The sequence below is a fragment of the Lampetra planeri genome, chromosome 46, assembly GCF_965212315.1.
Source record: "Lampetra planeri chromosome 46, kcLamPlan1.2.h2, whole genome shotgun sequence".
NCBI classification, from domain to species: Eukaryota; Metazoa; Chordata; class Hyperoartia; order Petromyzontiformes; family Petromyzontidae; genus Lampetra; species Lampetra planeri.
Window position 1 is genome coordinate 8598708 of NC_136152.1, and position 24119 is coordinate 8622826.

The 24119-nt window shown below is 53.9% G+C and overlaps 1 protein-coding gene and 1 long non-coding RNA gene across 5 annotated transcripts in view; one reads left to right on the forward strand and one right to left on the reverse strand.

Annotated features, from left to right (window-relative positions):
* The window catches only part of LOC144733397 (uncharacterized), a 38629-nt gene that overhangs the window by 5872 nt on the left and 8638 nt on the right, over window positions 1-24119 (forward strand). For 3 of the 4 annotated variants that reach the window (XM_078615310.1, XM_078615309.1, XM_078615307.1), the window contains exon 2: window positions 22415-22550. Coding sequence is in view for 2 of the 4 variants with exons in the window: in XM_078615307.1 (XP_078471433.1) it covers window positions 22415-22550 (136 nt within the window). In the remaining 2 variants the exon portion in view is untranslated. Of the gene's footprint in view, window positions 1-22398; window positions 22551-24119 lie in introns of those variants that run through there. The other variant, XM_078615308.1, reaches the window with a different exon arrangement.
* LOC144733398 (uncharacterized) lies at window positions 359-21909 on the reverse strand. Its single transcript, XR_013588354.1, has 3 exons — window positions 21796-21909; window positions 7475-7620; window positions 359-650 (listed from the first exon to the last, which is right to left on the reverse strand). It is a non-coding gene; the product is annotated as an uncharacterized LOC144733398 (long non-coding RNA).

Consider the following 24119-nt stretch of genomic DNA (forward strand, 5'->3'; position numbering starts at 1 on the left):
CAATTGAAACAGGTAGGCACATGATTGGCTGCGTAGGATAACATCACCCTGGATTTTTGAAGTGGAGGGGCATAAAAAGGGGAGGCAAAAACGTTTAAAACGGATCTCATCTTCAACAGCTTGGTGGCCAAGACCCCCCCCCCCCCCGCCATCCTGTCTCCTGGAGCCGCTCGCGGCATCTGTGTGATGCCAGCGAATGCTGCTCCGAGGCAGTGATAGGCAAAGTTTTTTCGTCATCCCCCCTCCGACTCTCACAACGTCTTTGCGACGCCGTGAGTATAGCTGTGAGGTACGTGATAGGGCGTGTCAGTGTTTGGGGACTTGTGTAGTGGGTTCAACTGAGTCGCAGACGTACTTCTTAGAGGCAACACATTTATTACACCAACACGTAATACACAAAGGGGTAGCTGCCCCCTTACCAGATAACAGCCTCGGGTGGTGGACTACCCGGCTAAACTACACTAACACACTGGGAGTTAGCTACAATGGGCTGGACTCCGGCTCGGGTCCGGATCCATGTGTTGGAGACTCTTCTTCGACGTAGAATGTAGATCTTCAAATGACGGTAGCAACGCTGAATCCCGGTCCATGTGGGGACCCCGCTTTTATGCTCCCGGGTCATGGCTGGCCCCACCCTTGGCCTCGCCCACCTTCAAGAGAGTCATATTCTTAGGTTATTTCGGTAAAGTCACGTAGGTAAAAATTTAAAATTAATAAAAGTAAAATAAAATAAAAATCACAACTTTTCGGAGGCAACACAAGCTTCCGTCTTCAGGTGGAACCGTCACAGCACGCTTGCTGTATCAAGTAAATGCGAGATTCCAAGAGATACTACCCCGTATATATACTGGTTGAGGGGGGGGGGGGATGGGCCAGGACAGGCCCCCTTTTTATTATTATGGTAAGGTGCGGCTTGAGACTACGACTAGTCTACATAACAAAGGACTGAGCCTTTATTATGGTAAGGTGCGGCTTGAGACTACGGCTAGTCTACATAACAAAGGACTGAGCCTTTGTTATGTAGACTGGCTGAGAGGGGGGGGGGGGGGGTTCCAGAGTTGTTAAAGTGCAACTGCTGCTAATGAGACCGAGCCTCTGCCATGTAGATGGTAAAAGCACAAAAGCAGGTCAGGAAGAAACAGCCTCCTGCTATGTTGTTTGGTGGGTAAAACTTATAGTGTCATCCACATACCTCTTCCACAGGGAAGGACACAGGGTGGAAGTCTGGATGGCGTCTGATTCAAACTTTTCCATGAACATGTTGGCTATCACTGGTGACAAGGGGGAGCCCATAGGGGTGCCCTCATTCTGTTTGTAGAAGGTGCCATTCCAGGTAAAATAAGTGTTGGTGAGGCAATGTCTAACCAGCGCAGGTACATCCGAATTCAATCCATGTCATTTGGCCACATGGCCTCCCAGCATTGAACCACTTCTTGGACGACATCAATTCCAGACACCCATCCATCAGATTCACCATGGAAGTGGAGAAAGATGGAAAAGACAATTTCATGAGAGCCCACAGAGTTGTAGCAATGATCGGCAACGGCCGAAGAATCAGTTCTGCCATGTTTCAGATCTGACTTGTGCTCGCGGACACGATCAGAGACATGAGGTTTCGTTTCTCCAATGTAGCAATCACCACAACTGCAACTCAGTTTGTAGAATCCAGGGTACTGTAAGTCAGGAACGACATCCTTCACAGATGGAATCAGATCACGGATTTTATACACTGTACTGAATCGGACTTGGATCTTATGTTTGTTTAGAATTTTGGAGATCTTTTTGGTCACGCCTGCTATGTATGGCAACGTGATAGTTTTGATCGTAGTTTCATGTGGCTGTTTTTGTATGGTGGGAGAAACAGCTTGGCGGATGGTGCGGTCAGAGTATCCGTTCATCCTGAGGCCCCGATGTACATGTCTTAATTCACTGGCCAGGTGGTGTTGGTCAGAAATGCCATGAGCTCTGTGGTATAGCGTTTTGATGAGATAATTATTTTGAGATGGGTGGTGGTGGGAATCCGGTTTCAAGTAGGAATCTGTGTGGGTGGCTTTCCTGTAGACAGAATGTCCCAAGGATCCGTCAGGTCTCCTCTCAAACAGAATATCTAAGAATGGTAGTTTACCATCTTTCTCCACTTCCATGGTGAATCTGATGGATGGGTGTCTGGAATTGATGTCGTCCAAGAAGTGGTTCAATGCTGGGAGGCCATGTGGCCAAATGACATGGATTGAATTCGGATGTACCTGCGCTGGTTAGACATTGCCTCACCAACACTTATTTTACCTGGAATGGCACCTTCTACAAACAGAATGAGGGCACCCCTACGGGCTCCCCCTTGTCACCAGTGATAGCCAACATGTTCATGGAAAAGTTTGAATCAGACGCCATCCAGACTTCCACCCTGTGTCCTTCCCTGTGGAAGAGGTATGTGGATGACACTATAAGTTTTACCCACCAAGCAACATAGCAGGAGGCTGTTTCTTCCTGACCTGCTTCTGTGCTTTTGTAACGTTCTTGAAGGAGATAGACTTCTTAGAGGCCACACGCTTTTATTCACCAATACTTACTACACCTAACACAAGGGGTATACGGTCCCCTTACCCGTTATCCTGAGGAGCTACAGACTCCGGACTTGCCGGCTATCTCCCGCGCTAGCCTAGCGTCCTCCGGCTGGGACCTAGGGGAGGCACACTGACCCGCCGCTGGTCCGGCGGGTCCCCGACCTCTGGTCGCTTGAGACCTTCGCCCTCACAAGGGCGGGAAGGCTGGGAGCCAGGGTCCTATCCAGGACCTATCTCCCCTGACCACTGGTTACACTGAGCCCCAGCCCTGACAAGCGACCAACTCCTGCGAGTCAACAATGGGGTCAGGCTCCCCGTCGACCACCCCTGCCGCCGCCGCAATTGGAGAAGCCGGTATAGCCACCATAGCCGACTTGCATCTCCCAGAGCCCATAAAGCACGCACAACCATCTCCCGGAGGAAGGCACGACAGGCCATCAGCGTTTGAATGTCGCGTACCCTTCCGGTATGTTACCGTGAACGTGTAATCCTGTAGGACCTCAAGCCATCGTGACAACTGTACGGCAGGCATTTTACGAACCGTAAAATGCCTGCCGTACAGGTACGGACGATATTGTTGTATAAACACGACAATAGCGAGCAGTTCACGGTGAGTAACGCAATAACGTTGTTCCGCCGGAGACAGCACCCTACTGCCGTAGGCAACGACGCGTTCGACCCCGTCCACGACCTGCGAGAGCACTGCGCCAATGCCGGTATTGCTGGCGTCAGTGTCCAGGATAAAGGGCAATGTGAAATCAGGGTAGCACAAGGGAGGGGCACTGATGAGGGCATCGCAAAGCACCTTGAACGCCCCGTCATCTGCATCCCCCCAATGGAACTTGGCCCCCTTAGCCGTTAAAGCATGAAGAGGTTTCGCAATCGTCGCAAACCCCTCAACAAACCGGCGGTAATAGGACGCGAAGCCTATAAAACTGCGGACTTCCCCTACAGACGTCGGTGTTGGCTACGTCCTTACACAATCAGTTTTGGCGGGGTCGGTGGCTATGCCCGTACGACTGACAATGTGCCCGAGGTACCGCACCGATTCCCGCAATAGGAAACACTTCTGAGGCTTGAATTTAAGGTTAGCGGTCCGCATCCTAACAAACACAGCCCTCAATCTCTCCAAATGTTCCTCAAACGTGCGGCTGAAAATAATTACGTCGTCCAAATAGATGAGACATGAGTTCCACTGCAGCCCAGCAAGGACCAGCTCCATCAATCTCTGGAACGTCGCCGGAGCTGAGTGCAATCCCATGGGTAACCGATTAAATTGATAAAGGCCCTGTGGCATACGGAACGCGGTCTTCGGTTTAGATGCCTCATCCAAGGGCAGTTGCCAAAATCCAGATAAAAGGTCCAAGGTGGAAAAGTACCGCGCCCCCGCCAAGGCATCGACTGACTCGTCCATGCGAGGAAGCGGATACGCGTCCGCCAGCGAAACTTTGTTAAGTTTTGGAAAATCCACACAAAATCTCAAACTGCCATCATGCTTCTTCACGAGCACAATCGGTGCACCCCATGGGCTGTTGGAGGGAGCCACAATGTCCGCGGCAAGCATGTCGTTCACTGCCAACCGGACATGTTCTTTCTCTGCCGGGCTCAACCGAAACGGATTTTGACGAATGGGAGCGGAATCGCCTGTATCAATGTGGTGTTTCAATAGAATTCACTGAGTAACATACGCAATTTCAATCGCTGGGACTCGGAAAGATTTTCAGCCCCTGAACAGAGAGAATCCATCCAACCCTCATCGGTATCAGACTGCGCCTCGGACCCTGACGTATCATCCACATGAGCCACGATGGAGTCAGTGTGGAGTGGCAACGATGCATGGGCAATCGCAGCCCCCTGGTGCACGACCTTTGTCCGCAACCCTGCATTCAACATCTGAATGAAGGGTTGTCCCTCAGCAGGCACAAGTGTTTGTGCTCCCACCAGCTCTAACCCCCGTACGGCCGTATTGGAAGGCGCCAGCAAAATACCCGACAGAGTTTCCACCCCGAGCGGTTTCCGTAACCGAAGCGGAATTAACATTTGCGCGCCCGGCGGAATTCGCACGGTTTGGGAGGCCATAGCCGGAACAGTCGCACAAGCCGTGCGTAGCCCGGTGGGCGAAGGCAGGAACGACATCCGGCAGCCCGAAGGGAGCTCAATGCAGCCCTTGTTGATTAAAATTTTAATGGGCATTTTGCCGAGGAAGTCCGTGCCCAGCAAACAGGGAACGGCAAGGGTCTCAGAAACCAAATTGGGACCCGTTAATTTAATATCGCCAATACAAATTTGTGCCGTTATTTGCCCAATAATTCCCAAGGAACCCCCATTCGCTGCAAAGCAAGGGACGGAAACTGGGGCGAGCGCCTGACACTTCTGGGGCAGCACATTGTATATGAGGTCCGAAATTATAGTAGCTGAAGCGCCCGTATCAACCAACAATCGAAATTCAACCCCCTCGATGGCGCCAATAATAACCGAAGAGCCCGTAGCCGCGGCGACAACCCTGTGGGCCAACTCCGACCACTGAACTGGACGGAGTGGCTGCCGAACGTCAACCCCATCCCGGCTCTGACCACTCAACCCAACGCGACGGAGTGGTGCACGGAAACGCGGTGTATGAGATGAGGGCAGGGACCGGATGCGTGAGGTGTCGCGACATGCCTGCGGTTCTTGTGGAGCGGCAGGCGAGCGGGCGGATGATGGCGGGCGATCCGGAGCACGGCGTCGAGGAGCTGGGCAGCCCGATGCCAGGTGACCCTGCTGGCCGCAATTGTAGCACGTGACGGCCCCATGCCCGCGGGGAGCCGTGTCTCCGCCCGGGCTCCCCCTGGCGAGGCCGGACGGCCGCTCTCCAGCTTGCGGCGTGCTGCGATGCGAAGGCCTGGTTATTCATGACCTCGTCTTTCCGCGCAGCCGCGCGCGTGGCACACGCCGCCACCTGCCCGTCTCGCTGGAGGAGCAGCTCCGTATGTAGATAATGGGCAGCGCCCAGTGAGGAGAGATTCGCCTCGTCCTTGACGTGAACGGCGATCCGCAACTCCGGAGCCAGCAGCAAGATCTTCTCCAGCACAATGGAGTCAAGGCCCACGTCGTCCATCCGAGGGTAGGCCGCTTGAGCCAGCGCCATCAGCGCACTCTGGTAGGCGAGGGGTGTCTCGTCAGCCTCCCTCCTCTGACTCGCGAAGCGATGCCTGGTTTCTGATGGAGGCCCGTACACCAAGGCCATCCGATCGAGGGCATCTTGTAGCATGGAGCGAGCCTTTCGTGGGATGAGGAGGAACGTGGCCAGAGCGACGTCGTCCAGTGCGGAAGGCAAGGCTCGGAGAACGATGTACGCAGTCCACCATGCCATCTCCGCATTTGCCACAAATCGTCGGGCAAACGCTGCCCAGTCTCCACCCTTAGCCGTGAAGACTTGTAGAGACGGCAAGCGCTGTTGCAGTCCAGGGAGGTAGTCTCCCCCCGAGGCGAGCTGCGGGCCGAGCGTGGCGTTTGTAGCACCGTCAAATGATAAAATGTCCTGCAGAAGCGGCGGCCGTATTTCTGAAGACGCAATAGCCTCGGTTAGGAGGCCTCCAAGGCCGGAAGTGACGCGTGACCCCTGGGCCACGTGACTTCCGGGGCAGTTGACGTAATTTCCTGCGGAAGTGTCGAAACCCCCGGCGGAAGTGACATCGCTCCCGGCTGCAGCACTTCCGGTGGCAGTGACGTATCCCCGGCCGGAGATGACGTCAACACCCTGTGCGGAAATCCCGCGTTTCGGCGGGAACGGCCCCCAACCTCCGGCCTGGTTCTCCCCTCGCAGCCCCCACTCCCCCCAGCGTGAGCTCGTCGAGGATGGAGGCAGCGGCATGCAGGAGATCGGCTAGCCGAGCGTGGGCCGACTGGATCGCCCATCCCGGCGATGGCGAACTCTCTGATGGGCCCGGAGAATGCGAACCTAGGGGAGGCACACTGACCCGCCGCTGGTCCGGCGGGTCCCCGACCTCTGGTCGCTCGAGACCTTCGCCCTCACAAGGGCGGGAAGGCTGGGAGCCAGGGTCCTATCCAGGACCTATCTCCCCTGACCACTGGTTACACTGAGCCCCAGCCCTGACAAGGGCTGGGAAGGCTTGGTCCAGGGTCCTAGCTGTCTTTAGCCGACTGGGGTCTTCGTGTAGCAGAACTAACCAGAGCTCTCAGCGCTCCGGCTTTTATACCTGTTCGTCGCCGGGTTAACCAATCCCCGGCCACCTCTTGGACCCCTCCGATTGGTCCTTCCCAATCTGGCGTTTGGATCCTACCTCACCCCCATTTGACCCTAACTGTTTGATTGAGCAGGAAAACCTTGTTTACCAACTGCTCTCTCACAGCTTGCGAACAGCGAGTAGTTATCACCACTACACTTTTACCATCTACATGGCAGAGGCTCGGTCTCATTAGCAGCAGTTGCACTTTAACAACTCTGGCACCCCCCCCCCCCCCCCCTCTCAGCCAGTCTACATAACAAAGGCTCAGTCCTTTGTTATGTAGACTATCCGTAGTCTCAAGCCGCACCTTACCATAATAAAGGCTCAGTTCTTTGTTATGTAGACTAGCCGTAGTCTCAAGCTACACCTTACCATAATAATAAAAAGGGGGCCTGTCCTGGCCCACCCCCCCCCCCCACCCTCAACCAGTATATATACGGGGTAGTATCTCTTGGAATCTCTCATTTACTTGATACAGCACCCGTGAACCACGGGATCCCCTCCACAACCACACCTCCCACCTTCAACGTGTAACGACGCTCGTGAGCTCAATGATGGCCCGGATCAGCCAATGACCGCTACGACTCAAGGAGCGCGATAAGCAACTGACATCGTGGGAGCGTGTGTGCAAGGGGAGCGAGTCTGTGATGCCGGGCCCCCAGGGGAGGTGGGCTCGCTCACCCTGGAGGTCCCAGGGGGAATGTGCCATTGTTCCGCTGAACCCGGCTCCTCATGAAGAGCAGTAGGCCGGGCCGACGGGTCCTCCGTGCTTGAAGCCCGCGGAGCCGGCATGCGCGGCTGTTCGGGAGACGTCAGTCGCGCAGCACCTGGGGGCGGAAAAGAATCGCTCCGCTGAGGACCAACCTCAGCGGGCACACACCCAGGCTCATCGAACACATTCGACACTCGACCCCTGCGATGTGGAGATGAAACGAATTCGCGCGGCGCAATAAACGGTTTCAAGCGAGATGGATGCACGAACCAACTCCACCGACCCAAGTTGATCTGGATACACTGTGGTCGGACAACCAAACAACATCGACCGGCTCCCACCAGGGTTGAAGTAACTTAGGTGATGTACCCACCAGCACCTGCGGACAGTGCAACCAGGCCTTGTCTCCAGGCGTCCATTCATACGGAGAAACATGCACTCCCTTAAGCCGTTCGTTGGCCAATTGTCATGACTCAGAATTAACCCTGGAGGCTTCCCATGCCTCGGAAACGTTCTGAAGAGTGAAACGAGCGGAGTCAGAAATCTTAGATTTATGCATTTTCGGCGTGGCTTGCAACTGCACATCGACGGGGGGGTCGTACTCCCTTTCATACATAAAAAAAACGGTGAGTAGCCTATGTATGTGTAGGGGTGTTAGAGAGAGAGCCGTTATGCATGGCAGCTTATGGGAAACAAACACAGTGGGCGGGGCTACGTGAGTGCACGGGGGGGGTGCTCTCAACGACGTCCGCACCAGGCAGCCCGGGGCCCTACCCCTCAGCGGGGGTGGAGTATAAAAGGGGATGTGTCAGAGGGCTCGGGGCAGAATGTTAAAGCTAAACCAGTGAAGACCGAAGATCGTCTAGCTAGAGCCCTGGACTCCCCTGGGACGCCGCCCTTGTCAGGGCCGCGCAGGACCGAGCCAGCGGCGTGGTCCCGAGAACCAGAGCTAGTGCTCTGGGACTCCGGGTACCGTAGCCCGACTTACCAGTGTCGGGCCAGACAGCCTCCCCTAGCCCGTTAGTGGAGGACTAGGAGGTAGGTCAGAGATAGCTAGCAGTGTATTCCCAGCTAGCCGGGTGAGGGGACCGATACCCCCTCTAGTATTGTATGTCCACAGTTGTGACTACTTGTACGGAATAAATACGTGTGCCTCACCAACGGTGTCCAAGAGTCATCAACGGTACTTCATCTGGTGTCAGAACAACTACGAACATGGACACGTGCCGGACAGCTCGAGCCGGAGTAGGTGGAGGACACCGCTGAAATTGTCGAGCCCGAGACGGCTCAACAAGACATCGTGCAGCCGGGGCCGGACGCATTCTTACACGGGCATCAGGATGAAGGGGAGCCGCCATCAGAAGGGCTGAGGCTGGCTCACGCGAGGCTGGCGGAGCTGCTTTACACCGCTGCCGCCACACTCGAACACATCACGCGGCTGGGGGCTGGTGGACCACCACGGGGCGAGGAGAACCGACGTCCGATGCGCCTTCCCACCATCTCAACGGATTCAAACTTTGAATCTCCCGCCATCGCCGCAGCAGCTGCTGAGGGCGTGGCCGGCCTGAACCTCGGGTCCAACATCGCTCTCGCTGGGGCTGCCGCGTCACCGCCAGCGGAGGGAGCGTCATCACGGCTGCGACAGGCGATACCATCTGCCGTTCGCGCCGAAGCGCAGCCGAGTTACGGGGACAGCAGCCTGCGAGCTTCCATGGCGACCGCTGCGCTGCACCAACGGCTGCCTCCGCTCAAAGAGTTTGTTGGCGAGGAGGGCGACTGGGGCGGCTTCCAGCGACGCTTCCTCGCCCACCAAGAAATGGCACGGTGGTCGGATGCTGAGGTTCTCTGCGCGCTGCCGGCGCTCCTCGACAGCGACGCACTCGCCGCCCTTACATCGGCGCCGAGGGAGAAGCGCTCCACGCTACAGATGGCGCTGCAGTTGCTGGCCGGGGTCTACGGACCTTCAGCGGAATGCAGGCAGCAGTTTTACGATCGCCAGCGGGGTGCAAAGGAGTCGCCCCTGGCGTACAGGACGAGTCTCCTGGCACTGGCGAAGACGGCCTTCCCTCGAATGGACGACGACGGCGTGGACGCCATGGTCACAGAAAAAATCCTCCTGCTGGCAGACGACCTGGACATCGCCGTCGTTGCACAGGAGGACACGGAGATGAGTTCCCTCCAGGCTGCGCGGCTCCTCCACGCCAACCTGCTGTCACAGCGTCGGAAAGCCAGCAGGGCAGCGGCCGGGCGTGCGGTGGCTGCAGCCACCATCCCGGCGGAGGAGGTTTACGCCGTCGACCGTCGACGGCAGAAGGGGACGGGAGCATGGTCGGGCCGGGATGGGTCGAGCCGCTTCGACCGTCCGTCATCGCCGCCGGCGCTCCCGCGTTGCTTCAACTGCGGCGTCCGGGGCCATGTCGCCTCGGGGTGCCGCTCTCCTCGGCAGCGCGGGACGACGCCTCGACAGGACGCCGGCCCTCCTCCTTCCAAGCTCCATCAACATAATCCGGCGAGTCGCGGCACCCCTCATGTTTGGCCCAAGCACACACTCGTCACACACTCGCACACCGCAACGAACGGGGGGCCGACATTGCGCTGCGACGGGCCAACACGCACCACTATGGGGACTCAAATCGAACCCAGGCAGTGGTCCATGTTGGCCCATCGCGTTGTGGCCGCGTCGTCGGGGTCGTCGGCCGTGGTGGGACACATTGACGGGGTGGAGGTACGCATCCTGGTCGATACGGGGGCATCGGCGACCATCATTTCCGAACTCATTTACAATATTCTACCTGTCCAGAGCCGTCCTTTACTGCCGGTTAACGTCCCATTCTATGCTGCTAACGGGGGCTCTCTTGGCATCATTGGACAGATTCGAGCGCAAATTTGTATCGGGGATATCAAATTGTCGGGCCCGATTTTTGTTTCCTCCTCGCTGGCGGTTCCGTGCCTGCTGGGGACGGACTTCTTGGGCAAAATGCCGATTCGTATTTTAATAGACCAGGGATGCATTGAGCTCCCGTCGGGACGACGCATGGCGTTCCTGCCTTCCCCTACTGCGGCTCGGACGGCGTTCGTAACAGTACCAGCGTTCATCGTTAAAACAGTTCGTGTGCCGCCGGGAGCTCAAATGTTGGTGCCTCTAAAACTTCGTCGGCCCTTCGCTGAGGGCATTGGGGACCAGGGAATTCTGCTGGGACCATCTAGGGCCGGGGTTAGTGGACCTCATTTGATTCCGGCCCAGACCGTCGTAAGAGGGGACGGGGACCCTTTCATCGCGGTCCTCAATGTGGGGTCGCAGACAGTGGTAGTTCCTCAAGGGACAGTGCTTGCTCACGCGACGCCGGTGCCCTGCGAGGAACCTGTTGCGAATCACGTCAGCACTGCTCCCCGGCCGCACCCACATTCGGACAGCGATGGAGGGTGGCTCGATGCGCTTTGTGCGGGATCGACGGACCTGTCAAATTCAGAGCGCCAACAGCTTAGAACGCTACTGCGGGAATTTTCCGACGTTTTCAGTCGGGACAAATACGATTTGGGTTGCACTCTTCTGCTGCGTCACCATATTGACACGGGTAACAGCGCGCCAATATGCCAGAATCCGTTTCGGTTAAGTCCCGCCGAAAAGGACCATGTCAAATCGGCTATTGATGACATGTTAGCCGCCAACATCATTTCTCCTTCCACCAGCCCTTGGGGAGCGCCGATCGTCCTGGTTAAAAAGCAGGATGGCTCGTTGCGGTTTTGCGTTGATTTTCGGCGCCTTAACAAAATTTTGGTTGCCGACGCATACCCGCTCCCACGGATGGACGAATCGCTGGATGCCTTGGCGGGAGCGCGATTCTTCTCCACACTGGATTTACTTTCGGGATTCTGGCAGCTTCCTCTGGACGATGATTCAAAGCCTAAAACTGCTTTCCGTACACCGCACGGCCTGTTCCAATTCAACCGGTTGCCGATGGGCTTACACTCAGCGCCGGCAACTTTCCAGCGTTTGATGGAATTGGTTTTGGCTGGATTGCAATGGGAGTCGTGCCTGATTTATTTGGATGACGTTATCGTCTTTAGTAAAACTTTTGACGAACATCTCCAGAGGTTGCGGGCGGTTTTCCTAAAGATGCGGGCTGCTAATTTGAAATTCAAACCCCAAAAATGTCATTTGTTACGCGATTCGGTGCGTTATTTGGGGCACATCGTGGGGCGTTCAGGTATTGCTACCGATCCCGCCAAAACGCAGTGTGTCAGCTCCTGGCCGACTCCCACCTCGGTGGGAGAGGTCAGGAGTTTCATTGGCTTCGCGTCGTATTACCGACGGTTCGTCGCTGATTTTGCGATGATTGCCAAACCCCTACACGCTTTAACATCAAAAGGGGTTCGGTTCCACTGGGGTCAGGAGGAGGAGGCTGCTTTCTGCTCCCTTCGGGACGCCCTGGTAAAAGCTCCTCCCTTGATTTACCCCGATTTTTCGGAACCATTTTTGCTCGACACCGATGCGAGCAACACGGGTATTGGGGGCGTGCTTTCCCAGGTGGTTGACGGCGTGGAACGGGTGGTTGCGTACGGCAGTCGGGTGTTGTCTCCAGCGGAGCAAAGATATTGTGTCACCCGTAGGGAACTGTTGGCAATTGTCTATTTCATCCAACAGTATCGCCCATATCTGTACAGTCGGCATTTCACCGTCCGCACAGATCATGCGGCACTGCAGTACGCCCTGCGAGTTCAACAGCCATCGGGACAATTGTCCCGATGGTTGGAGATCCTCCAGGATTTTGATTTCGAAACCACCTACCGTAAGGGCATTCGCCACACCAACGCGGACGCTCTGTCGCGCATGCCAACCACCTCCGAATGTGCATGCCTCCTGGGGTCGGGACGTTGCAAGCCAGCAGGGGACATGCCGGTTCCGGTCCTGGCGGCCGCCGCCGACGACGAAACATTGCTTCCAAATTCTATCGCACAACAGGGAAAAGATTCCCTGCTGGGTTTGCCTGTTAATGAATGGGGGCGCCTCCAGATGGAGGATACCTCCCTCCTCGCGTCGCGGCATCGCGCCGGGGAGGCGGGGCGGGGGACGGGTGATGCCGACGCATGGGAAATGCACGCGGGGTTGCTGATGCATTGGGACGGGAAATCCCATCGACACCGGCTGGTGGTCCCTTCTGGGTTACGGGGTAGGGTGGTGTGGGCTGCTCATGAGCGCCTCCTCCACCTGGGTACCCAAATGACCCTCGCCTTGCTCCAGCTTGATTTTTTTTGGCCAGGCATGATGAGGGATGTCGCAGATCTGTTGGCATCATGCCCTCGGTGTGCGCAGCGAAAACCACCAGCACGGGAGTCAAACCCGCCTTTGCAGTCTATCAGAGTCTCCAGAGTGAACGAACTTGTCGCGCTGGATATTCTGGGGCCATTTCCCGCCACCCCTAGGGGCAATAGATATTTGTTGACCGGGGTGGAATACTTTACGTGCTGGCCTATGGCCTGGCCCCTGGCCAACCAGTCGGCAGCAGCCATCGTGGAGGCCTTTGTCCAAGGTTACGTCATGGACAAAGGTGCTCCGGAGCGGCTGCTGACCGACCAGGGAAACATTTTTTCCGGCAAACTCCTCCAACAGGTCTGTGAGCTCCTGGGAACGAAAAAAATTCGTACCTCTCCCTATCACCCGCAAACTGACGGGATGGTCGAGCGTCTGCATCGAACCATCACGTCTATGTTGTCGCAGCAGGTTTCGGACTCACAGACCGATTGGGACTTGCAAATTCAAGGGGTCCTGGCAGCATACAGATTGGCCCCCCATGCTGCGACGGGATTTTCACCCTTCTTCCTCATGTATGGCCGCGAACCTGACCCACCTGTTCGGGCACAGCTGCAGATCCCCGCGCCGCTGGGAAAAACTAAATTGGCCGACCATGTTAAATTTAACCTTGCGAAATTGACTGAGGCACGGGATGCTGCCATGCTAAATTCCGACAGGCGTCAGAAAGCGAATGAGCGCCTCAGACTGGGTCGCGCGCACGTGCTACAGTGGAAGCCGGGGGACAGGGCATGGCTGCACTGTCCCCAGGTACCACTCGCGACCTCCTCAAAACTGGTGCGGCCGTGGCGGGGCCCCGTCGTGGTGGTCGAGGTTTTGCGGCCTCAGTGCGTTCGCATCAAATGGGGGAAGCGCCGGTGGTTTGTGCACCCCTCTAGGCTGAAACCCTTTGTTGCGGTGCGAGGCCCCACTCCACACACGCGTGGCCAAACATGTGGGGGGTCGGCCGACTCAAAGGGTCCGTCTCTGCTGCTCTCGCCTGACGTGTTGCCGGCTGTCCCGCCCCCAGGTGCACCAGGAATGACGGGCTCTCGCCCAACAACCCCTACGGGGGATGCCGAGGGTCTCGCGACATCAAGCGCAGACTCACTTCGAAATGGACAGCTGCCACCGGATGGTCCGCCATCCGGGGTTGCCCCGTGTGACGGGCCTGCGGCAAGGACGCGCGCAAGAATGCGCAGACTCTTGTGATGCACAAAAAGAAGACATTTATTTTTTATTTTTTATTTTCACGTGTATGGTTACTGTGCGCTGCATCGGTGGTGTGCTCCTGGCACATTGTGTTGTGTTGTGTGTGTGTTGGGGGTTCCTTGCGATTTGTATATACGTTGCTTTTACGGAATTCGTATTTATTCGGGGGGGGGTGCTTGTTGTTGTTCTCTTCGCGTTATGTTGAAAAATAGTGAGGCACACGCGCGGTCAGGGGGTAAATGCGCTTTTATTGTCGTTTTTTTTGTATGTTGGCAGCCGGGACGGCTGCAAGCTATGCGGGGGGGGGGGGGGGGGGGTGATATAGGGGTGTTAGAAAGAGAGCCGTTATGCATGGCAGCTTATGGGAAACAAACACAGTGGGCGGGGCTACGTGAGTGCACGGGGGGGGGTGCTCTCAACGACGTCCGCACCAGGCAGCCCGGGGCCCCACCCCTCAGCGGGGGTGGAGTATAAAGGGGGATGTGTCAGAGGGCTCGGGGCAGAATGTTAAAGCTAAACCAGTGAAGACCGAAGATCGTCTAGCTAGAGCCCTGGACTCCCCTGGGACGCCGCCCTTGTCAGGGCCGCGCAGGACCGAGCCAGCGGCGTGGTCCCGAGAACCAGAGCTAGTGCTCTGGGACTCCGGGTACCGTAGCCCGACTTACCAGTGTCGGGCCAGACAGCCTCCCCTAGCCCGTTAGTGGAGGACTAGGAGGTAGGTCAGAGATAGCTAGCAGTGTATTCCCAGCTAGCCGGGTGAGGGGGCCGATACCCCCTCTAGTATTGTATGTCCACAGTTGTGACTACTTGTACGGAATAAATACGTGTGCCTCACCAACGGTGTCCAAGAGTCATCAACGGTACTTCATATGCATGCGGGGCCATCCTGCAAGCAGTGGTTGGTCAAAATGCATTCAGGAGCGCCCTTGTCCATAACATAACCATTGAGGAATGCCTCCATAACAGTCTCAGCCGATTGAATTGGGAGCGGCCAAGCGACAGGCCACCGTAAAAAATACTCGACCCCCACAAGCCGATATTTGTTCCCCCGAGCGGTTATGGGGAATGGGCCGAGGATGTCTAGTGCAACAAGTTCGTTGACGCACGATACCTGAATTGATTGCAAGAATGGGCAGCAGGGTTTCACCGGCGGCTTTCGCCGAGCACACTGCATGCACCCTTTGAGAAAATCGTCCACATCCACAGACATGGCCGACCAATAGAAATGCAGTTTGCGCGTGGCCAGCGTCTTCTGCAGTGGGGACAACAATGGTATAACGACACAGCCGCCCGTCCCAATGCATGAGTAAGCCGTCCTGCAGAACCGGGGTGACACTGCGTCGACCCATTCCCCCATCAGCTTCCCTCACACGATGCCGCAATTTGAGTAGCGAAGAGTCTTCCGCCTGATGGCGTCCCCATTCCACGTAATCCAGACCGATGACCGCATCCCGTGCGCCTGGACTGGCGCCTGTCCCGCTTGTTTCCACATCGGCAGATGCCGCAAGAGGAAGGGGCGAGATCACATCGGTCGGTTTACAGCACCCGGAACCCGAAACACATGCACAACCTCCAGCCGTTGGCAATCGCGACAGGGCATCGGCGTTCGTATGGCGAGAACCATTGCGGTACGTAACGTGGAATGAGAAGTCTTGCAGGATCTGCAGCCAGCTTCATAATTGGCCTAACGGCTGGTCCACACGCAGCGCATATTGGAGCGCTGCATGATCGGAGCACCCCTCAAATCATCTACCATACAAGTAGGGGCGATATTGCCGCACAACCACAGATGCAGTTTTCTCTGGGTCGGTCGCAATATCGATTCGTCAATAATGTGGCCAAGATATCGAACCGATTTCTGGAGAAGGTGACACTTCTGAGGTTTAAATTTAAGGTTAGCAGCATCCATTTTGAGAAAGGCGGCACGCAGGCAGGCCAAATGTTCATCGAAGGTGCGGCTGAAGATGTTTACGTCGTCGAGATATATCAAACACGAGTCCCACTGGAGACCTGCCAGGACCAGTTCCATCAAATGTTGGAACATAGCGGGCATGGAATGGAGCCCCATAGGAAGCCGATTAAATTCGAGCAATCCCTGATGCGTACGAAAGGCTGTCTTAGGTTTTGAGACATCGTCAAGTGAATCATCCATGCGAGAAAGGGGATATGCATCCACAACAGAAACTTTATTAAGCTTCTGAAAATCGACGCAGAATCATAAGCTACCATCGTGCTTCTTTACAAATACAATCAGAGCTCCCCAGGGACTGGTGGATGGTGAGATGTCCGCGGCCAACATCTCATCAACCGTCAGCTGAACATGTTCCTTCTCCGCCGGGCTCAGCTGGTAGAGATTCTGCCGGATAGGGGCCGCATCGCCCGTATCAATGTGATGACTCAGGACGTGCGTCCAATATCAAATTTTTCTTCGCTAGAAATGTCTGAGAATTCACGCAAGATCACCCTCAACTTTCCTATCTGGTCCGCGGACAAGGTGCCACTCTAAGCACACAGTTTGTCTATCCAGCCTTCATCCACGTCTCGGGATTGTCGCGTGTAAAACTCAGCGCTCACATTCCTGACGATGCCCCCTTCCGGACGCGTTGGCGATGCATGAGCCAACACAGTACCCTCCTGGATGACCGTGTTGTCCAACCCAGCATTTAGAACCTGAATAAAAGGTTCCTGTTCATTGGACACTAACGTCTGAGCTGCCACCAAAGTCAGTCCGTGACTGACCTTGTTGGAAGGTCCCAAAACAATCCTGATAGCGCCAGCACCGTAGCGTTGGCCGTACACAAACGGGTGGGGGAAGGCAAAAATGCCATTCAACGGCCGGATGGCAATTCCAAACAGCCACGGTCAATGCAGATTTTCAGAGGCATCCTACCAAGAAAATCGGTTCCAAGTAAACATGGAACAGCCAGGGACATGGAGACAAGAATATGTCCTGACAATTGAACATCAGCGACGCATACCTTGGCCGTTATCCGACCAATAATACCTAATGAGCCGCCGTTAGCGGCGAAACAAGAACCTGAAACCTACAGGGCAAAATATTGTAAATCAACTCAGAGATGATAGTTGCCAATGGCACCCGTGTCAACTAGCATCTTTATTTCCACACCCTCAATAAACCCAAGCACGGCAGATGAACCCGCGGCCGCAGCTACCACTCGATGGGCCAGCTCTGACCACTGATCTGGACGGAGCTGGCGAACTTCATGATCATGCGTATGACTCCCCCGTACCGAAGCGCAACCGGGACGCGAACCAAAATGCCTAGATGGGTGAGGTGAGGCCAGGGGTCAAGTGTGGAGTGTGTCGCGACATGCCTTAGGGTGTAGGGAAGCATAGGATGGCGGCGATGCTGGGAGGTGCCGTCGTGTAGCAGGTGACACGGCCGCCTCCGGAACGAGACGACGACCTTGGCCACCACTGCTCATCCGTCCGTCACGCCCCATCATTACGCCGGTCGCCTCCACCCCGAGTCGACGCGCATGCCGACAGGGGCTCCCCTCCATCAGGTGGCCCCGGCTCAATGCGGGATACGGCACACGTCACCAGCACCCTGTCCCAAGCTGGGCTTGGATGCACTTGGCGACCTTGAGAGACAAGACGTCATCATCTTCGGCTGGAAGAATTGTGTAGAGGGATTTCACCAATGCCAGAAGTTTCTCGAGGACCAACGTGTATATCCCATCATAGTCCATTTTGGGGAAGGCGGCTTTCGCCAGCACCAAAAGTGCGCTACGGAAGGCGAGGGCTGACTCGGTTTCCCCCTTACGCCATGTGGCAAATTTGTGGCGTGTGTTCACCGGAGGCTCGTATATGGATGCCATCTGGTCGAAAGCCTGCATGAGGGTGGACTTCTCTAGCGGCGAGATGGCGAGGAACGCTGCAAGAGTGTCATTGTCGTCCCTGAGCGGCATCGCCGCTCCCTCCTTCACCGGCGAGACCGTGGTACTGATCTCCGCGAGGAGCGAAGCCGCAGCGTGGAGGAGCTCTGGGAGGCGACCGTGCGCCTATCGGAGGGTCGCCTCCACCGACGGCGAAGCGTCGAGCGCTCGGACAGCGCCCTGCTCTGCCGGCAGCGTCTCTCCCGCATCTTCCAGAGCTGTAGGCGGCACGAGGTCCTCGTCCTCACTGTCCGACATCCTGGTACGTGGTCTGCGACGTATCGACATAGTCTACTGCTAGCTAAGTAAAATAGCGTGTTGGCCACTTCTGACACCAGTTGTAGTGAGTCCAACTGAGTCGCAGACGTTATTCTTTAGAGGCAACACATTTATTATAGCAACACGTAATACACAAAGGGGTAACTGCCCCTTTACCAGATACAGCCGAGGCTGGTGACCATCCAGCTAACTACACTATATGGAGGAGTTACAGCTACGAAGGGTCGGACCCTCACTCGGGTCCCGGCCACGTGTTGATGCCTTGTAGAGCTTCCAGCTTGTTGGACGTGGAGCTTCCAGCTTGTCGAACGAAGCGACCCCCGGTCCCTCTCAGGGACCCACCTTATATGCTCCCGGGTCGGGGCTAGCTCCGCCTGGGCCCCGCCCGCCTTCTCGAGCGTTCTAGCTTCCTCTCGATCCCTCTCAAGAGCTCTCCCCGGACACGTGATCACCCCCTAGCCCACCCACCTGAGGTCCTCTTTGTGGATACTCCGGATCACGTGTCTACGGGGTCAACTAGAGTGCCATAGCCCGAGGCAACCCGGTCCCTGGGCTGACACTCTCCCACTCCCCCTTGTGGGAGCCTGCACTACGCGCTATGTGCGGTGCCCGCACTATCCCAGCGTATCTACGGGGTGTACGCGATGACGGTGCATCGCACGCCGTGCTATAATAAAGCCGGCATAGGCCTCGGCAAGGTAAGGTAAAAGTTAAAAGGTAAAAACGAGCCTACCTTTACCCTACCTTTTACCTTATCACAATACAATCACTCTACCCTACCTTTTACCCTTTAGCAGGTAAGGTAAAAGGTAAAAAGCAACGAGCTTACCTTTACCCTACCTTTTACCCTTACCCCATACAAATTACAGGGTAATTACTGGGGAACTACTACACGTGAACAAGGTTTATGACGGTAAATGCGAGGTAGAGCCCTTTATACATATAGAATACTCTCAATGATTCCAATTTTGCACGCTTTATTTTAACTCACTGTTGTTGTCGTTATTGTTGTTGTTGTATCCTCAAATCTTGAAACTCAATTTGTACCCACTTCCTAATGTGGTATCGACTGCACACTTGGCATACTTAGGTCATACTGATGACAATACTATACTCTATCATAAAAAAAACATTTTAAACGTTATTTTTTATTAAACTAATAGGGTTTTCCCCCTTTTTTCTGGCAACAAAACTGACACCTTTTGCAAGGAATCATGCTTACATTAACCACAATACTTGCAGTCAAATGCAAACAAAAAACAATACTCTGATCATTTATGCATTGTCTTTGAAACTGATTGGTCCACACCAGAGACAGCTTTCTTTGGAGCCTAGTCTCATATGGTGTTCAACCAGATGACGCCAAAAGTCGCACAGTTCAAAGACAACGCACTACCAGAGTAATGAGAGCTCGGGGTGAGCAGCTACATCATGGGACCTCCTTTGCCAGTACCAAAATATACTAATAGGGTTTTTCCCCTTTTTTCTGGCAACAAATGTTTCGGCTTGGGTCTAATTGTTCACGCTCAACTGACTTTGGCTGTAATTGGCCACGGTCCCTTACGTTGTGGCAAGCCTCGGGGCCACTTCCTGGAGTCGTGGAGTTCTGCCATTACTAGTGTAGGGGTGTTAAGGGAGGGCAAACAAACACACAAGGGGTGTTTGCGCCCGCACGCGTAAGGGTGCCTACATCCACGTCCACAACGGTTAGCCCTGGGGGGCTGTGACGGCGCTGTGATCCCCCACAGCCCCACCCCTCGGGGGGGAATTGCTATATAAGGCGGGGAGCCGGTGTGCTCGGGGTCGAGTATTACAGCTTAACCAGCGAAGAGCGAAGACCAGCAGGATAGGCCCTGGGACTCCCCTAGCTCGCTGTCCTTCTAAGGACCGACCAAGGCAAGCCAGCGGCGCGGCCCTGAGAGCCCAGAGCCGATGCTCTTGTAAGAGCCGGTCTGGTTGGCTAAGGGTGCCGAGATCCTAGCTTGGCCAGAGCTGGATCAGCTAGCCTCCCCTAGCTCTCTAGTGGAGGACCTGGGAGCAGACTAGCCGGGCTAGCGCTAAGGGTGTCTCCCTGTTAGACGGGTGAAGGGGCCGTTACCCCTTCAAGTATTGTGTTCAGCTCTTTGGTTGAATAAGTGTGCCTCCGACTACGTCGTCTACGTCTCCTTGAACTCACTACACAAGTACATTTTACTGGTAGGAACGAAGTGAACCAGCCTACAATAGATTATATCGTCCGTCCGTCCGTCCGTGTAGCAACATCGCCCCCTACTGCAAACACTTGGCAGGACCCTACAAAAACCTTTAGACTCAGTGACGCTTTCCTGGCTAAACAAGTGTAACATTCCCTTACAATTCCCTGAGATAACTTTTAATTAAAACATTTAAATTAATGCTTTCCTGGCTAAACAAGTGTAACATTCCCTTATAATTCCCTGAGATAACTTTTAATTAAAACATTTAAATTAATGCTTTCCTGGCTAAACAAGTGTAACATTCCCTTATAATTCCCTGAGATAGCTTTTAATTAAAACATTTAAATTAAAATTTAACTCACAGTGGCCTAAAGCCTACAGCGAGGCCTAAAGCCTAGAACTAGGCCTCAAACTCTCCCTTCGTATCGTACCCCCGCGTGTGTGCAAGGGAGTTAATGTTTAACAATGTTACATTCCCTGATGTTTTTAAATAGAAACATTTACATTTAAAGCTTTTACATAAATAATAAAAACATTTAAATTAAAAATTAACTCACAGCGGCCTAAAGCCTACAGCTAGGCCTAAAGGCTAGAATTAGGCCTCAAACTCTCCCTTCGTATCGTACCCCCGCGTGTGTGCAAGGGAGTTAATGTTTAACAATGTTACATTCCCTGATGTTTTTAAATAGAAACATTTACATTTAAAGCTTTTAAATAAATAATAAAAACATTTAAATTAAAAATTAACTCACAGCGGCCTAAAGCCTACAGCTAGGCCTAAAGGCTAGAATTAGGCCTCAAACTCTCCCTTCGTATCGTACCCCCGCGTGTGTGAAAGGTAGTTAATGTTTAACAATGTTACATTCCCTGATGTTTTTAAATAGAAACATTTACATTTAAAGCTTTTACATAAATAATTAAAACATTTAAATTAAAAATTAACTCACAGCGGCATAAAGCCTACAGCTAGGCCTAAAGCCTAGAACTAGGCCTCAAACTCTCCCTTCGTATCGTCCGATTAGGTGTAGCAACATCGCCCCCTACTGCAAACACTTGGCAGGACCCTACAAAACCCTTTAGACTCAGTGGGGCTTTCCTGGCTAAACAAGTGTAATAATACATTATGTTTATATTATTTGGTTATTCGTTCCTACCAGCCCACCCCGCAGGGTCCTGTTATAAAAGCGTGTTTTTAATCAAGTTTGTTTTAATATTACATATTAAATGTATGCCACGGACTGTGCCACGGAGCTTTAAACGGTAAACAATGTACCGTATTTACCAGGTAATACTTCGCGCTACCTTTACCCTAACGGGTAATTCTTCCGAGCTACCTTTACCTTACCCTTTACCTTACCCCTTGGCATGTCGACACCTTTACCCTTTTATCCGGTAAAAAGGGTAAATTACCTTACCTTGCCGAGGCCTAAGCCGGCACCACACAGCAACCCACCCTGTGCTGTCCGCGACGTAGGAACATCGCACGCCACGACCCTCCCGATGTCACTACATATCTGTACCCCACTCACGCCCCCTCCCTTCACTTACCCCTCCCTTCACCCCCCCTCCCTTCACTCATCCCCCCTCCCTTCACTCATCCCCCGTCCCTTCACTCATCCCCCCTCCCTTCACCCCCCTCCCTTCACTCCCCTCCCTTCACCCCCCTCCCTTCACTCCCCTCCCTTCACTCACTCACCCACCCTTCACTCACCCACCCTCCCTTCACTCCCCCCCTTTCACTCACCCACCCTCCCTTCACTCACCCCTCCCTTCACCCCCCCTCCCTTCACCCCCCTCCCTTCACTCATCCCCCCTCCCTTCACCCCCCCTCCCTTCACTCCCCCTCCCTTCACTCTCTCCCTTTCACTCACTCCCCCTGCCTTCACCCCCCTCCCTTCACCCCCCCTCCCTTCACCCCCCCTCCCTTCACCCCCCCTCCCTTCACTCACCCCCCTCCCTTCACTCAACTTCCCCCCCCCTTCACCCCCCCTCCCTTCACCCCCCCTCCCTTCACTCACCCCTCCACTCCCTCAGTCTCTGCAATCACCACTCTGCATGACGTCATCAGCACGAGACGCGCTAAGAGAGGCCCCCACCACGCGCCACCGCACTCGGAAGTGGAGCAGGGTCTCAAATCCGTGGCTATGCTCGTCTCCCAGTTTGATCCGAGGTGAGATGTTTTTACCGTTGTTATTATAGTATTTGTACTGTAAAGTTTTGCTTATTTTTCTTCGTAGGGATGGCAATTGAATACTATAACTTTTCAATCGATTTTCAGGTTGTAATTTCAAAATGTAGGGCCGAGCCATTGCAGGAATGGCCTGCAGCCCTTGTTTTTATTGTCATTGATCCCCATGTAACGTCTACGACTGGCTTATCACTTCACCCCAGTGTGGGGCCTAACATATGCAGACGTGGACCTTTCTTGCCAGTATCAGAGTATAAGAATAGGTTTTACTCTTTCTTGCCTCGTGTATAGGAAAATGTAGGGGCTGTATGGTACGTCATTTGTAAGTCAAATTCATTCAAAAAGTGAATGGGTTCCGAGTCGAAACCTAAATATGATGAGGGGTAGTATAGTGAAAGGAAATCCTTAAGAAGATATTGTCTCGTGTATAGGTTAATTTAGGGGGCTACATGGTCAAGAATGTGGAAACACAAACAGGAAATTAACGGGATAAGACCTGAGACTCGTGACACTGAACACTGACAGCACCACTGAGTGAAGAGACCCCCCAGTCCCTACAGCGATCGTGGTTGTGACGTGAATTGTGATCAGTGGATAGCCACGAGGCAGTCAGTTAAGGGAGTTGATGAGGGTTGATGTGCAGTTTAGATAGTTAATTTGCAGTTAAGGGTAAAGGATTTGAAGGGCAGAAGGAAGTTCACGGAGTTGAAGGGCAGTTAAAAGAGGTGGAAGAGCAAGTTAAGAGTGAGTTGTAGGAGTTGGGAGCAGTTAAGAGAGTTGAAGGGCATATAAAGAGATGGAAGGGCGGTTAATGGGGTCGTCCATAAATGACGTCACGTGATTTTGGCTGATTTTTGACCCCCCCCCTCCCCCCCTCGTCACACGGTGTCACAAAAAGTCAGACCCCCCTCAAATATGATGTCACAAAGCTCTCCCCCCCCCCCCCAAAAACCATATTTCCATTTTGAAAATAAAACATGCTTCAAATTGCTTTAAACTTTTGTAATTGTAGTGCGTATTTAATGTGGCGCTGCCCTCTGATGTAGGGGAAAACACGTATTAAAAAGAACGCGTTGGAAAGCTGAAATTTAGCATAAAATCAACGTCTAACCATTCTCCCATGGAGAAGAAAAATGCTCCTTCATGGAATAAATAAAAGGTGACCTTAGTAAATTTAAATAATCAAATAGTTAATAATGAAAATTAATCAAAGGTAGTGTTATAACAATTCCATTCAATAAATATTTGTTTAAAGATGTGCATTTTTACGTGACGTCACATTTCTCAACCCCCCTTCCCCCCGTCGTCACACATCGTCACATTCTAGATTTGAAGTTTTCGTGACTGCAAGGAACGTAATGATTTTGATCGGAGTCATTACGTTGCCATACATAGCAGGCGTTACCAAAAAGATTTCCAAAATTCTAAACAAACACAAGATCCAGGTCCGATTCAGTACAGTACACAAAATCCGTGATCTGATCCCATCCGTAAAGGATGTCATTCCTGACTGGTGTCTACAAACTGAGTTGCACCAGTGGTGATTGTTAT